Genomic DNA, 16,011 nt, shown 5'->3' with positions numbered 1-16,011 from the left:
TGAAGAAGAGGCATCCTAAGATACTGTAAGAGGAGGTAAGATAACAGAGAGAAGCCGTGGCGAGAAAGGGAGGAGAGAAGAGGGGGAGGAGGGGATGAGGGAGAGAGTAAGTGGAAGATGGACATGTAGAAGCACTCTCTCTTGACCCTCGGCTTGGCTGAGAAGTTTTTGGAATTCTAACTCTCCCCACTGAGAGAAAACGATGAATCGGCAGGAGTTTCAACAAACAACGGAGTACATGACAGGGGGGCTGTCTCCATCTCTCCAGCTCTTCTGCGCGTAGAGGAGAGGATTTTTATCTTGCACGCCACGGTGGAACAGTGTAGCTGTAAATAGTCCTGAGGCCAGGGTTACGTCCCAAATGGAACCTTATTCCCTACATAGTGCACTACTTTTGACCAGGGCCCTATAGGGAAAAGGGTGCCTTTTGGGACTGAACTCAGGGCTGTATCTCAGGAGGAGTAATGAAGGCCTGGGATGGAGCCAACACAAACACAGGCCAGAGCCAGCCCAGAAGGATCCGCAGCGCCGCTCCACTGTGCCCACACACACACACAGTCATGTGTGGGCAGGCATACACAGACATACATGCATGTGCTCATCTGCGTAACACACACACACACACGCATCCATCCATCTTTCAACAGATGGGTCTTCCCCTCACTGACTCAAATAGTTGTCAAACAACAGACACAACCATTTTGTATCCTGTGTTTTGGACCTAACCCCCAAGTACTCATCTGTTAGTACTGTAATTCTAGACCTAATATTAGTCAATCCTTGACATGGACAAAAAAAATACAAATCCTCCTGCCAGTGTATAACAATACCCAGGGGATATAGAAAGAGTTTAACAAGACCACTGTGAGTCCTAAATGGCACCCTATTCCCTATATATAGTGCACTACATAGGGAATAGGGTGTCATTTGGGACATAGGCCCCACAACTCATGGAGTGTTAAGCAGAGACAACATTCTGGGGAGAAATAGGAGTCCTTTAAACATATCATGTCAACACACACAGTTTTCACATTAGGCTTGTAGCACTGATTAAAAAGCACATTCTATTGTTCCTGAAGACGACAGGTGTAAACTCTTTACAGATATATTTACCTTACTAGCACAGCACTATTCAAGGTGACAAATTGAAATAATACAAACAATGTCTTTTTTATAAAAATGAACAAATGTTCCTGGACAGATATCAGACCAGGGAACACATATAGAAATTGAACAAGTTGAAAGTGATCACCTACAGTAGATCTACCCAGGTGCACCTGGCTGCGTCTTCAGAGGGCCAACTGGCTGCGTCATCAGAGGACCACCTGGCTGCGTCATCAGAGAGTCACCTGGCTGCGTCATCAGAGGGTCACCTGGCTGCGTCATCAGAGGGCCAACTGGCTGCGTCTTCAGAGAGTCACCTGGCTGCGTCATCAGAGGGTCACCTGGCTGCGTCATCAGAGGGTCACCTGGCTGCGTCATCAGAGGGTCACCTGGCTGCGTCATCAGAGGGTCACCTGGCTGCGTCATCAGAGGGCCAACTGGCTGCGTCATCAGAGGGCCACCTGGCTGCGTCATCAGAGGACCACCTGGCTGCGTCATCAGAGGGCCACCTGGCTGCGTCTTCAGAGTCACCTGGCTGCGTCATCAGAGGGTCACCTGGCTGCGTCATCAGAGGGCCAACTGGCTGCGTCATCAGAGGGCCACCTGGCTGCGTCTTCAGAGAGTCACCTGGCTGCGTCATCAGAGGGCCACCTGGCTGCGTCATCAGAGTCACCTGGCTGCGTCATCAGAGGGCCACCTGGCTGCGTCATCAGAGGGTCACCTGGCTGCGTCATCAGAGGGCCAACTGGCTGCGTCATCAGAGGGTCACCTGGCTGCGTCATTAGAGGGTCACCTGGCTGCGTCATCAGAGGGCCACCTGGCTGCATCATCAGAGGGTCACCTGGCTGCGTCATCAGAGAGTCACCTGGCTGCGTCATCAGAGAGTCACCTGGCTGCGTCATCAGAGGGCCAACTGGCTGCATCATCAGAGGGTCACCTGGCTGCGTCATCAGAGGGTCACCTGGCTGCGTCATTAGAGGGTCGCCTGGCTGCGTCATTAGAGGGTCGCCTGGCTGCGTCATTAGAGGGTCGCCTGGCTGCGTCATTAGAGGGTCGCCTGGCTGCGTCATTAGAGGGTCGCCTGGCTGCGTCATTAGAGGGTCGCCTGGCTGCGTCATTAGAGGGTCGCCTGGCTGCGTCTGTAACGGATGTGAAATGGCTATCTAGTTAATGGTGGTGCGCGCTAATAGCTTTTCAATCGATGACGTCACTTGCTCTGAGACCTTGAAGTAGTGGTTCCCCTGGTTCCCCTGTTCCCCCGCGCTGTGGGGTGAGAGAGAGCTCACATGCACTGTCTTGTCTTTGCCCTGCTAACACCTCGCTCACTGAAACACACACACAGCAGTTATTAAATGTTAGCTTAACCAAACCATTCATAGGCATTTGAAAAGGCGTATTTGAAGTGTAAAGCCACTGGAACGCAAACAATGATTCTGTCACTTTAAAAAGGTTCTGTCATCCTCTATGATTCCCTCTTTACAGGGTGGCAGGTAGCCTAGTGAGTAATTATTTCATTTATGCGGCATTTAGACACACAATATGAATCTGCATATTCAGCCACCTTTAAAAGGACCCTGAAATTACAATACTTTGAAATGTTGATATCTGGCTGAAAAGCATTAACTTGCCAAATGAATTCATTCCAAGAGGCCTCCGGGTAGACATTAGAGAAGGTGGGAGGGAAACTAAGGAAAGAAACAGCTTTCTATGTTGGCCTAAACTGTTCCTTGGTGCCCTGATTTCTATAATTGCTCAGGCAGGACACCAGAGGTTGTGGTGGTTGTGTGGGGTTTATAGAATAGGTCCCTCATGTCAAACACATGACAGTAATCCCATTAAAATGCAAGAATTCTTCCTCTGCTAATCATGTTCATGTTATGGAACATGTTTTGCATTACTCCAGAAATGTGCCAGGATTTTTCTAACTTCAGTTGAAAGACATACGGAGGAGAGCAATGCAACTCTCTCTCTGTTGGCTTAACCAGACCTGGGTTCAAATACTATTTAAAATACGGAGAGTTTGGCTTTAGCCTTACTGGAGTACCTGATTGGCAGGATTTGCCCTTTTGGAACTTTTCTATTGGCTTCATTACAACAGACAAGCTTAATCAAGCACAGTGTAGGTATATGAAATTATTTCAAATATTATTTGAACCCAGGTCTGGGTTTAACAAGAGAGAGAGAAGACTAGTCCAGGGATTATTTAGACTAGACTGGTGGGGATCTGGGGAGTGACTTCCAGTCCCAGATCTCTTTGTACTCTACAAAATGACAATTCCCATGAGTGGCAGAGTCAGACTGGGTATTAAGTACAACCTGCATGGGAGTTCAAAGCAGGCAAGTACATGTTGAGAAGAAACATTAAAGCAGAAGTCAACCCATGTACGGAACAGAGAGCTCAACAGAGGACTAGAGGATAAACAAATCCAATAGGTCTGCTCGACGAGGTTCATAATGGCATTGATGCTTTTTTGGCATATTTGCAAGACAAGACAGATTTCTAAGACAAACTCATTTGCATTTTGATTGATTCAACACCCTCATAGCTAAAAGCAATCAAGAACTGCCAAAAAATCTAGGTGATTGCCTTGACTAAAGAAGGATTTTGAGGGAGCATTACTACAACTAACAATGAAGGATATTCAGCTATACCAAAACACTAAATAGGGAAAAGACACAGTGGTTATGAAAATAGTTCCTTTGACACCTCATAGAATTCCATCCCTGTTCTCCAACACAAGAGGACCTGATGACTGTGAGATTAAAACCATTTGGGCAGCAGCTGACTGTTTGTACCCACGAGCCACCGCCACTTCAAATATTTAATTTGATTCTGTCAAAGTGGTGGGCTGAACAATGGGAATATTGACAGTTGGGGAAGGTTAATTAGTTGAAGTGTTTTAGCACTGCGGTCTACTGTCCCGAGCGGGTTGTTGCTTTGAGAAAATCCTGAGCTGTATTTCTTTCCTCTGCCAGAGTGGGCTTCCTGCAGCAGGTCAAATTCAACTGTTGGTGGCCTCCCCTTTTCCTGAGGGGCTCTGAGCCGGGCCTGCCACGAGCCACTAGACCCACCCCCCTCTACTAGAGCCACTGGACTCCCCCCTCAACTCCTCTGCCCACCACACGCAGGCAGGCCCTGCCTTCTGCCACTCCATCACCTCTCAAACCCCTTCCCCTTCATCCCCTCCATATCACCCAGGTCAGGACCACCGCTGTCAGACGCTTCCTGCACGAGCCACCGGGACAGACCAGAGACCACATCTCAGGGGATCTTCAGGGGATTTCTACAGAAGACAATCAGCCCTCTTACAATTGAGTTTCTCTTTTCAGGAGAGGATAGGAATGTAGCTATCACAGTAATGTCTCCTTTGTTGAAGTCTTCTAAATTCAATGGGATCAATCTCATCTGTGATTTGGTTTTAGAGGACAGAGAGGCTATTTTATAGAGGACGGAGAGGCTGTTTTATAGAGGATGAAGAGGCTGTTTTATAGAGGACAGAGAGGCTGTTTTATAGAGGACAGAGAGGCTGTTATATAGAGGACAAAGAGGCTGTGAGAAAAATGTCCAGAATGTCCAGTGACTGGATGTCCTCACTACTTAAGACTGATGATCAAATACAAAAGAAACAGTAGTGCACTACCGAGGAAATAGGTTGCTATTTGGGATGCAGCTTCTGTATTCCTGCAGCAACAGGCAGCCCTGCCTCTCCCCCTGCCAAGGACCTCTGACAATATACTGCACTGACATATCTCAGACTATACACTGCACTGACATATCTCAGACTATACACTGCACTGACATATCTCAGACTATACACTGCACTGACATATCTCAGACTATACACTGCACTGACAGACCTCACACTATACACTGCACTGACATATCTCAGACTATACACTGCACTGACATATCTCACACTATACACTGCACTGACATATCTCAGACTATACACTGCACTGACATCAGACCTCAGACTATACACTGCACTGACATATTTCAGACTATACACTGCACTGACATATCTCAGACTATACACTGCACTGACATACCTCAGACTATACACTGCACTGACATATCTCAGACTATACACTGCACTGACATACCTCAGACTATACACTGCACTGACATACCTCAGACTATACACTGCACTGACATACCTCAGACTATACACTGCACTGACATCAGACTATACACTGCACTGACATATCTCAAACTATACACATCTCAGACTATACACTGCACTGACATATCTCAGACTATACACTGCACTGACATACCTCAGACTATACACTGCACTGACATATCTCAGACTATACACTGCACTGACATCAGACTATACACTGCACTGACATATCTCAAACTATACACATCTCAGACTATACACTGCACTGACATATCTCAGACTATACACTGCACTGACAGACCTCACACTATACACTGCACTGACATATCTCAGACTATACACTGCACTGACAGACCTCACACTATACACTGCACTGACATATCTCAGACTATACACTGCACTGACATATCTCAGACTCCATTCCTGTTTGGAATTGTTTTTTATTTTTTACTTAACACTTTCTTTAAACTGCATTGTTGGTTAAGGTCTTGTAAGTAAGCATTTCACTGTATGGTCTACTACACCTGTTGTATTTGGCACATGTGACAAATACAATTTTATTTGTTTTAGATTTACACCCTTATAACCCTAACCCTTTATAATATAAAAATACATCAGGAATCACTAAACAAACAAAGGCCATATGCTTGTTAACATTTTAGTGAAGAGTACACTACAGGGTCAGAGTAACATGGTGATTTCCCTGTGGGGACAATAAAGTTTAATTGAGAACCTTTGAGGCCAGTTCCAATACTCGTTAGACAGTTTCTTTGTCAGACAATGTGTGGATATCAACAGCCTTCTCTCTATACGACTCTGATGCTTCGTCCCAAATGGCACTCCAGGGATCTGGTCAAAAGTAGTGGACTATATAGAGAATAGGGTGCAATTTGGGATGCAGACTGTCTTTGAACTGACCCCGTCTGTCTTCCCAGGACCATCCTCCAGGTCTCAGGGAGGAAGTGAGCAGGGAGAACAGGAGGAAACTGGACGGTGCTCATGGGTACTGACCCTGAACCCAACAATACAGTTGATGATGACTACACTCCAGGATTTCAAGTGGGGGAGACAGACACTGTTCCTGTCTGCAAAATCATAACTTAAATCAATGATCTCCTAAAGTTTGTAGAAAATACATTTCCTTGAGTCTTTTGAACCAAACGCAAAAATACAAGACATTTCAGCTGAACATTCCCTTTAAAACCGATGTGTAACATTCTAACTACCAGACAAGAGATTTCTAAACAACTTCAATATTGAGTATTTATTTCACAACAATAAACACAAGTAGTTTTTGTTCATTCATTATCATTTCTACAACATAGGGACAGGAGATGTGACGATGGCTGGTGCACACAGACGTCCCTTTCTGTCCAACCAGGTCTGATGATGGTGGGTGTGCTGTACTGGACAAGACAGCAGGCTTGATGGGATAGGATCTGGAGTACTGCCTTCCGGTGTAGGGTGAAGTTGCCCCTAGTTTTGCATTCCCCCCCCCCTAATGGTTAAGGTGAGGATTGGGGCGGAGGCTGGGAAGATTACCCTTTACCAGCTCCAGAAGAAGAGTCTGCTGCCGTGCTTGGCTGGCTGCAGCTGGCCCTCGATCACAGGGTTGGGCTCTGGCCGGGGTCTCGAGTGGTAAGCATTCTCAGGAAGGGGACGAGAGGTGTCCACCTTTGTCACCTGAAGAGAAACACATGAGCCGAAACGTTAAATAATTCCACAGCGGAGAGGAGATAGGGAGCAGGTAGACTGGTTTGTAGACCTGTACTAAGAACACAAGTGAATGTTTTGCTGGTAAAAGAGAAAGCATATTGGTTCAATGAAGATCTGTGTCAACAGGCTTAAAGCTGTTTTCAAATGTGAGAGAGTACTGTTTACCTAGCATTTGCACCGCTGATGGAGGACAGAGGCAAATGGAGAGAACCAACCGCAGGTAGTATAGGTAAGAGAATGGGAGAGGGTTTTAAACATCCATAATAAACAGGAGTTGGACAAAATGAAGGTCCAATACATAGAGAATGTTCGATCTTTGTTTTGTTGTTCCCAAACATGATCTTTTAATTGAATCACCCAAATCTTTATTGAAAGATGATGTCTGGGAGCAGCAGAGCGGTCCCATGTGGCTCAGTTGGTAGAGCATGGCGCTTATAACACCAGGGTTGTGGGTTTAATTCCCACGAGGGACCAGTTAAAAAAAACAAATTTAAAACACCTATGAAAAATGTGTGGACTCACTTCTGTTAAGTCGCTCTGCGTCTACTAAATGAGCCGACTTGTCCTTCTGGTAATAGTTTAAAGGGCCTCACCTTGGACAATTCTCCCAGGTTGGGTCTCTCCCAGCCCAGCTTGTCCTGCACACAACTGTCAAAGGCCTGCTGCTGCTTGCGGCATTGCCGCAGCTCCGCCAGGTTGGAGTAGTCCAGGCAGGTCCAGTACTCTGTGAAGGACTCAGCACAGCTCCCCTTTATCTGCCTGGAGGAAACATCAAGGAAACATCTGATTAGCACACTGTTGTTGTTGTTTCATTTAACTAGGCAAGACATTTAAGAACAAATTCTTATTTTACGATGACTGCCTACCCCGGCCAAACCCTCCCCTAACCAGGACGACGCTGGACGAATTGTGCACCGCCCTATGGGACTCCCAATCACGGACGGTTGTGATACAGCCTGGGATCGAACCAGAGTCTGTAGTGACACCTCTAGCACTGAGACGCTGCGCCTTAGACCGCTCCGCCACTAAGGTGACAATTCAGACAGAATCCCTTCCCCAGGCATCTATTTACTTATTTAAGGCCTCGGTTCTTTTAAGGAGCATAGGCTGTTGACAAATGTCCCCCATCTCACCCAGGCAACTGAAGTGAGCTCTAAATGTATCACTTTCCCTACATGCTGGACAAGAGTTGGCTTTCTTATGGTCAAATTAACACTTGAGTACATACTATTATGATCCTGGATATAAAAATGTTTTTACTATCTAGCTAGCCCTATGTTAGTTGACCTTTTTAAATGTGGGCAAGGTACCACTTCAAGGTAGGTGTAGGACCTCCAAAAGAATAAACAACCAGTTGTAATTACAAGTTTGACAAAACCTTGTACCATTACAATAATGCCATCTTTTACCACTCAGCCTGTGTTTACATTTGGGACCAGAACTGTTTATTTGTTCCTGCTTTGGAAGTGGGATTTTATTTGTGGACCTTACACAGGGCAAGCCTGCATGTCAAACCCAGCCCAATTCACAGACAGATACCAGTCACTGCAAAGGTATGTGCCTGTGTGTCCGGCATTAATAGGTGTTATTAGTGCACAGCGGGCTTCTGTAAACAAAACCGCCCGTCAACCCCCACAGTGAGACAACCCATGAAAACCATAAGCCGTGGCCATCTCAGTCACCAGATATCAACCCAATTGAACACTTATGGAAGATTCAGAAGCGGTGCATAAGAACTTTTTCCACCACCATCAACGAAACACCAAATGATGGAATTTCTTGTGGAAGAATGATGTCGCATCCCTCCAAGAGTTCCATTAAAGCTGTTCTGGCCCAACGCCATATTAAGACACTAGGTTGGTGTTTCCTTTATTTTGCATTAATATCCCATGTCTGACAGACAGACAGCATATAGTTAGCCTACCACTCTCTTGACTCGTATTGGTCAGTTGCAGAACAGAAGTGAAATGGAAACTGTATGCTTTAAGTTGAAATCTATTCACCCTGTTGTAACGGCCATATAAAAACACCCAGGTTGAGGCTTTATTCGGCTGAAAACTGTTGACAAAACCATGAATCGAAAACGGCAGACAGCGAAGTTCAGCAAAAGCTGCTGGATGTGGATCAGCTGTTTCATACAGTAAACATACAGCAGAGTCCTGGCAAGGGTTCACATCTTTTCAATTTCTGTTGTGAAAACACATGCAGGCTTAAGATCTTATATCATCACAACTATTACTGGTCCTTAATGATGCTAAAACAGCCTTAAAGTGGCTCATGTGAAACAGACCAACATTTTTCATGTGGGTGTTTAATAGTCAGTCAACACTATGATTACCTACCTGAAGAAGTTAAGTGCACACTCGTTGACTTTCCTCCCTTCGTTCAGACACTTCCTAGGGTCCTTCTCCTCCCAGCGACAGAGCATGAACTCCTTGTTGGCCTTGTCACACTGTGAGCCATAGTGGTGGGCAGCTCCCTTCAGCACCGCAGATGACACACTGATCTACACAGGGGCGAGGGCAGAATGAGACTCGACAGACACTACTCAACACGGACACACATACTGTATATAGACAAGTGTATAGCCTACTTCAATATCAAACCCTAAACAGACAAATATAATGACAAAAGCCAAAGGTGAACATGGTCAGATATGCTATCTTTGGGAAAAAAACATTACTTTTTGAGAGCATAAATCTGGTGTACTAGTATTTGGAATGGGGAGATCAGGAAAAATACATCAGTGCTTTTGATAACGGCAATCAGAGGGGCACGACCTCCTATTTCTTACAGGTCTCATTTTATTCCGTTCAAAACGTATTACTCAGAATACAAATCACAACATTATATCGTTGTCTTCAGATGCGCCCCAAACATCAACTGTATTCTTGTTGTAGGCCAACTGAAGTTGCCCTGTAAATGCACTCAAGGACAGGCTAAATATCATAACCGATTGACAGCTAGCCAAAAATACATTTTGATGTGAGACAACTTGAGGGAGAGGAATTAAATTAAACCAAATAGCTAGCTAGCTAGAACGCATAAAATCACTTCCATGATCATAGAGTTAGCAAGCTTGCTAGGTATCACAACATGTTTGTTTAGTAACAGCTGTAGCTGTCCCAAACAGAAATGAAACGCTAAGTTATAGTACCTAACTAACGTTTGCTAGCATTAATCTTTTAACATGAATCTTTTACCTCCAGATCACAGCAAGTAACGTTAGCTGATGGTATCGCAATCTATGCAATACTTTGCAATCAACACGACACCTAGCAAACGAAAGCTAGTAACCTTGTTGGAAAGCCAGTATTTAACAAGCTTGCTAGCTAACAATAGCCTGCTATGCTAGCTCCAGTTGGATTGCTGATTTAGCTAACTTTGCTAGCATTGCTAACCAGATTGTTTCTCAACGTTACGACTCGTTCTTACCTCCTCAACATTCAAGTCATTGAAAGTGGGAACCTCCACCGAACCCGCCATGGTCCGGTTTCTGTCAGATTAATCAAAATGAAAGAACAATGTAATATACAATCAAGGTCCTCGTTTAGCTACTGGACGAGGCCGCACAAGGAAGGTCAGTGAGTGCATTGCGCATGTCCACAGGTTTGAAACGCATTTCAATGACGTGTAGAAACCGAAAGAATAACACCAAAGATACTGTGGTTTACACTGATTTAAACACTGAGTTAACTTGTTTGTCTTACGATTGGTTTCCTTCTTAATTGGAGATAGAACACCCCGGTGGCGTTAATCCATTTAGTTTTGACGCCTTGAACAGGTTAAGCAATCCTCAACCTGATGGTGTTGGCTATCACAATCCTGACGTCTGGAGGATATATCACTCCTGCTTAACTCAGGACAGGAGGACCCTGCATCAAGCAAGCCAGGAGATAGATTTTACCAGAGACAATGTGCTCAAGGTGTGGTACTTCCTGGCACGAGTTTGGACAGGCCAACAGACTGGGCAGGATTTCCACCAACTGTACTATTTAGGTGCCACTGTCTGTCAAGTCAAATAACATTGTTTTTGTCACATACACATGGTTAGCAGATGTTAATGAGTGTAGCGAAATGCTTGTGCTTCTAGTTCCGACAGTGCAGTAATATCTAACAAGTAATCTAATAATTCCCCAACAACTACCTAATACACACAAATCTAAAGGGGTGAATGAGAATATGTACATGTAAGTGTATGGATGAGCAATGGCCAAGCGGCATAGGCAAGGTGCAATAGATGGTATAAAATAGAGTATATACATGTGATATGAGTAATGTAAGATATGTAAACATTATTAAAGTGACATTATTTAGAGTGGCATTGTATAAAGTGACTAGTGATCCATTTATTAAAGTGGCCAGTGATTGGGTCTCAATGTAGGCAGCAGCCTCGCTGAGTGTGTGATTGCTGTTTGGCAGTCTGATGGATTTTTCAGTCTTTCGGTCCCAACTTTGATGCACCTGTACTGACCTCGCCTTCTGGACGTTAGCGGTGTGAACAGGCAGTGGCTCGGGTGGTTGATGTCCTCAATTGAAGTCTCAATCAGGCTGAGGATTATGTTTGATCAAACAGAGTTTAGGATGCTGACAGGGATTACTTCTCTCAATAGGGCCATGAGAGAATATCAGGACCTCCCATGGCAGAATGCCATAGACTTGATTCGGGCCCGGACTGGTAATGGTGAGGTCGAAAACGTTCTGGACGGGAATAATGCAGGGCACTGGGTAGGCTGGTGCTTTGTCTCCGTACACAACAGAAAGGGACAACCGAAACACGGCTTACCCTAACCTGTTTTATCTGGGGATTCCGCTGCTTATTGAAGCTGGCGGGGTGAGGTCCTTGCGTGCCTACCAGGGATTTGATTACATGACAATCTCAGAGAGAGCCACTTGGGACCAATGGATCCAAGCTTATCTGGCTGCTCGTTAGCCAAAACTCAACTTGAAGTTTAGTTTTCCTTCAAATTGAAACGGTCCTATGCCAATATGTTTTCACTGTGATGACAGACAAGGGATATGGCTTGATAACATACCTCAATTCAGGGATGGAAGGTTTTTCTATACTCCTAATTAATCCATTATTTATTTATTTATTTCACCTTTATTTAACCAGGTAAGCTAGTTGAGAACAAGTTCTCATTTACAACAAGCAACGAAATCGAGAAGATTGAAATGCTGCTAGTTTTTAATTAAACTGCTTTTTTCATCAGCATGCTATGCTAGTGAATGCTAAAGCAGCCTATTGGATTCCACAACACTTCCGGCAGCTACTCCCCAACTCTATGTATCGCATTTTCATTGAATCCAATGGGCTGATTTAGCATTAGCTAGCCAAACATGTTGATGACAAAGGCAGTTTAATTAAAAACTAGCAGACCGTTTCGACTTGAAGGAAGAGAGTATTTAGCTGCTCGTAACCTTGCACAGGGAGCCTACCCAGCAGGCAATGCAATCCAGCCCAGGCTGGAGCTAACCTGAACCCAGTAATTCCATAAAATAAAATGTAATTTATTCTCTTGGCCAAATTGTATATTCATAAATGCAAATGCTGTGGGATTTATTTATTTTTTAGCTTCTACAATTGTATAAATTCCAGAAACGTGTGAAACATTAAAAAAAAATATATATATATATGTATACACTGAACAAAAATATAAATGCAACATGTAAAGTATTCCGTGTCACATGTTTCATGAGCTGAAATAAAAGATCCCAGAAATGTTCCATATAGGGATGTTTCTTTTTTTGCTGAGTTTATATAAACCTTGCTTTGCTGGTGCTGTGTGTTGGCTAATGAGAGGCTTTGAAGCTACCAGCTGCCATATAGAGCCCCACAGTGTACGTGTCATAATACCCATAACAAAAAAAAAAAATATGGTGAAAAAACGATTGGAACCGCTAGGTTTTATGGGTAATAAACCTAACGGTTCCAATCGTTTTTTCACCATTGATTTTTCCCATCAGGGATTTTAGAAACACTTAAAATAAGGGCTGTGTTTTGTGTAAGCTTACCCTGGCGTGATGTTTTGATAACCATGTAAATCTCTATGACAAGGTGATTTTTATCAATATATTTTGTTCTATTTACGCTCAGATTTTAAAATGCTAGCATAAAAGTAGACATCATGCAAGACTACAAATCACTGCAAACTCCTGCACCTCATCTTTAGCTGACTCATTTGCTAACAGGTATTGTGTCAATTTAAAACTTGCCCAAGACAGTTCACAGAATTGTCAATTTAGCCAATTTATGAATGACTAAATTTAGTTAACATTAGATAGTTAATCCAGAGATTCTTACCTTTGCCTCGATTCGGCAGTCTCATCCAGAGCATCATGGCATTTGTAGTTATGTTTGGGGGGTAAATACAGGCAAATATATTGATGAAAGTCACCTTGTCCGAGAGAGATTTACACGGTTATCGAAACGTCACGCCAGTGTAAGCCTACACGAAACACAGCCCTTATTTTAAGAGTTCCTAAAATCCCCTATGGGAAAAATGAATGGTGGAAAAACGTTTTTCCTTGTTTTTCCTTTCCTTCCTCTGACCACTAGGAGCAGTCCTCCATAGGAATGAATGAAATCCTACAGTATTCAAATAAATTGTTTAAATTACATGTATTTAATTAAGTATGTACAGTATTTGTTATAGTGGGGGCAGTAACATTAGTAATTATACTTTAAGGAAAATCTTCATATATATATATATATATAAGATTTTGTGTGTGTTAAGTTCACATAATATGTAAAAGTATGCATTAAGGCACATTTGTCAAACTCATTTCACGGAGGGCCGAGTGTCTTCAGGATTTCTCTCCTCCCTTGTACTTGATTGATGAATTAATGTCACTAATTAGTAAGGAACTCCCCTCACCTGGTTGTCTAGGTCTTAATTGAAATTGAGTTTGACACCCCTGCATTAAGGTGTGTTTATTTTACAATGGTAGACGGGTTCAGAAATGTATGTGCAGTGGCTTCAAAACAGAAATCTCTTATCATTTGTTTTATTAGATGACTTCATTTTATACAAGAGTGTAGAAATCCTCACTGTTTAAAAGAAACAAAGAAAACATGAGCCATTTCAGCTCTTTATTGCTCGATATTGCATGAAATACCGCAATTTGTATTCAGTGGTGTACTGCAATTTCTGTGGACCCCCTGCAAGATCAGAGTTCGTGCCCCTCCCAACCTAAAAAAAATCTAACAGATTTAATGCGTCAGCCACTCAATCACAAAGTAAGTATAATTTGAAAGTGTATAAATACCAGCTAAATACTGTATATAACTATAGATAGTACACTGTATATATACTATATATAAACTGTATGTATACAATCCTATTGTGTTCTTTGAAATACATTTTCTTTCGTATTAATGTTAAGACCTTCATAAACACAACCAAATACTTTTTGAGATAGCATATATTAAATGTATTTATTATTAGGCTGTTAGAATGTTGACCCCCCCACCCCCCAAAAGGTAGGGCCCGAGCCTGAATTGGTATGGCTGGAGGCCCGGGTGTGGTGACAATGATGGTTTCTGGGAACTGATGGCTTTTAGTTGAAGCTAGATGGATTACAGTATTTTAGCTAAGCCTAACCCTAACCAAAAAACGATATGGTCTGACCTACCCATGTCAATTGGACAACACAAACACTTGGCTTGTTACAGGTGGATATTGTAAAAGTTTTATGAAGGACTTGGGAGGGTTACTTTCAAAATGATTCATTTACAACAACAACTTGATGAGAGGCAGACCCCTAGAGCTCCCCACGTTGTGTGGGCGTGTGGTACTTGTATTGTATTTGTATTGTCTCAAGCACTGAGCACATTTCAGGTCTGCTGAGCGCAAACTTGAACCTTGTGAAATTTCTATGCAACTTCCGGCACATTTACTGTGAACACTGAGGTTGTACCCACTTTAATGTATTGTTTAACTGTGGCCAATTAGGCTACTGTGGCTATTTGATCATAATGTAGGTAGGCCTACCAGAGTGGCCTACCATAAAAAACAATGGAGAAAATGCTTCACATTACATTTTAATATAAAAAAAGAGGTTCTATCATTCAGCCTACAGTAGCAGCCAATGTGTGGTGTTCAATGTAGGCCTACATTCCATGAGACTTTTGAAAAAACATGCAGGGCTTGACATTAACCTGTTAATCCACTTCTCCTTCAGGCAAGGTGACTGAAAATGTTGTTGTGTTGTTTGACGCAAGAAATCACTTTACAAAATAAAATTCATTATTATTCCCATACCATTATTACAGAGAACCAGACAAATTATGCTACCCTCTGCCTATTGGCTACTTAGCTTATTCAAGCCTTTCTCAAAATACAACATTGCCCCTTTAAGACAAAAAAAAAGCTCCATAATGGACTCACTTTTCAAATATGTCTAGAAATGTACAAGGTTTGTGCTCTTGTAGGAAGCAATCACTCCCACATTGCTGACTACAAATTAGTTTTAACTGGGCTAATAACTCACTAACTATCAAAGAATATTGTAATGAAACAGCAGGGAGCAGGTCTCGAACCGTCGACCTTCTAAGCCCGAGGTCTGGGCGCGCTATCGACTGTGCCGCAAAAGCATGCTCGAGCGGCACAGTCGATTTCAGCGCTTATAAATCCAGGGTCGTTACACTACTCCCTCCTTTCAAAGAGCGCGTCCGCTAGCTTGCGACTCTACGTCTTACAGGAACGCGCTCACCGGCCACGCACTGTCGTGGATGCAAGGTCCGATCACTTCTGACACCAATGTAATGAAACAGCAGGGAGCAGGTCTCGAAGTCCGGCGAGCTGTGCCGCAATAGCGACTGTGCCGCAATAGCAATCTCTTACTACAGAGTCGATTTCCGGGTTTATAAACCCAGGGTCGTTACACTATGAACAAATGTACACACCTGACTACATGCAACTCTTGCTTTGATTTCAAAGCCATTATAATCCTGACACTCATGCTGTAAAACAGTCCAGCTCCACGTGAACGGCACAAATCCATATATGGCAATGGTCTATTTGCACATAGTTAGTTTTGCATACTAAGTCTTGCATAGTTCGTT

At 43.4% G+C, this 16,011-nt stretch overlaps 1 protein-coding gene and 1 non-coding gene across 2 annotated transcripts; one reads left to right on the top strand and one right to left on the bottom strand.

Annotated features, from left to right (window-relative positions):
- Positions 1-6,477: 6,477 nt before the first annotated feature.
- LOC139538113 (NADH dehydrogenase [ubiquinone] 1 alpha subcomplex subunit 8-like) lies at positions 6,478-10,638 on the bottom strand. The gene is made up of 4 exons (XM_071340044.1): positions 10,380-10,638; positions 9,287-9,450; positions 7,538-7,703; positions 6,478-6,911 (listed from the first exon to the last, which is right to left on the bottom strand). Exons 1-4 carry the CDS (start codon positions 10,428-10,430, stop codon positions 6,774-6,776), a joined length of 519 nt encoding a protein of 172 aa, XP_071196145.1. The 5' UTR covers positions 10,431-10,638; the 3' UTR covers positions 6,478-6,773.
- trnai-uau (transfer RNA isoleucine (anticodon UAU)) lies at positions 7,343-7,418 on the top strand. Its single transcript has one exon. It is a non-coding gene; the product is annotated as a tRNA-Ile (tRNA).
- Positions 10,639-16,011: the final 5,373 nt, after the last annotated feature.

The sequence above is a fragment of the Salvelinus alpinus genome, chromosome 1 (genome assembly GCF_045679555.1).
Source record: "Salvelinus alpinus chromosome 1, SLU_Salpinus.1, whole genome shotgun sequence".
Lineage (NCBI taxonomy): Eukaryota > Metazoa > Chordata > Actinopteri > Salmoniformes > Salmonidae > Salvelinus > Salvelinus alpinus.
Note: the sequence above shows the minus strand (reverse complement) of the source record. Positions and strands in the feature narration are given on the sequence as shown.

Excerpts from the sequence above, each read along its gene's own strand:
- LOC139538113 (XM_071340044.1), bottom strand. The coding sequence starts at position 10,430 with ATGGCGGGTTCGGTGGAGGTTCCCACTTTCAATGACTTGAATGTTGAG. Across the intron at positions 7,704-9,286 it reads TGTGCACTTAACTTCTTCAG|GCAGATAAAGGGGAGCTGTG; the intron begins GTAGGTAATCAT and ends TGTTTCCTCCAG. Across the intron at positions 6,912-7,537 it reads ACCTGGGAGAATTGTCCAAG|GTGACAAAGGTGGACACCTC; the intron begins GTGAGGCCCTTT and ends GTTTCTCTTCAG.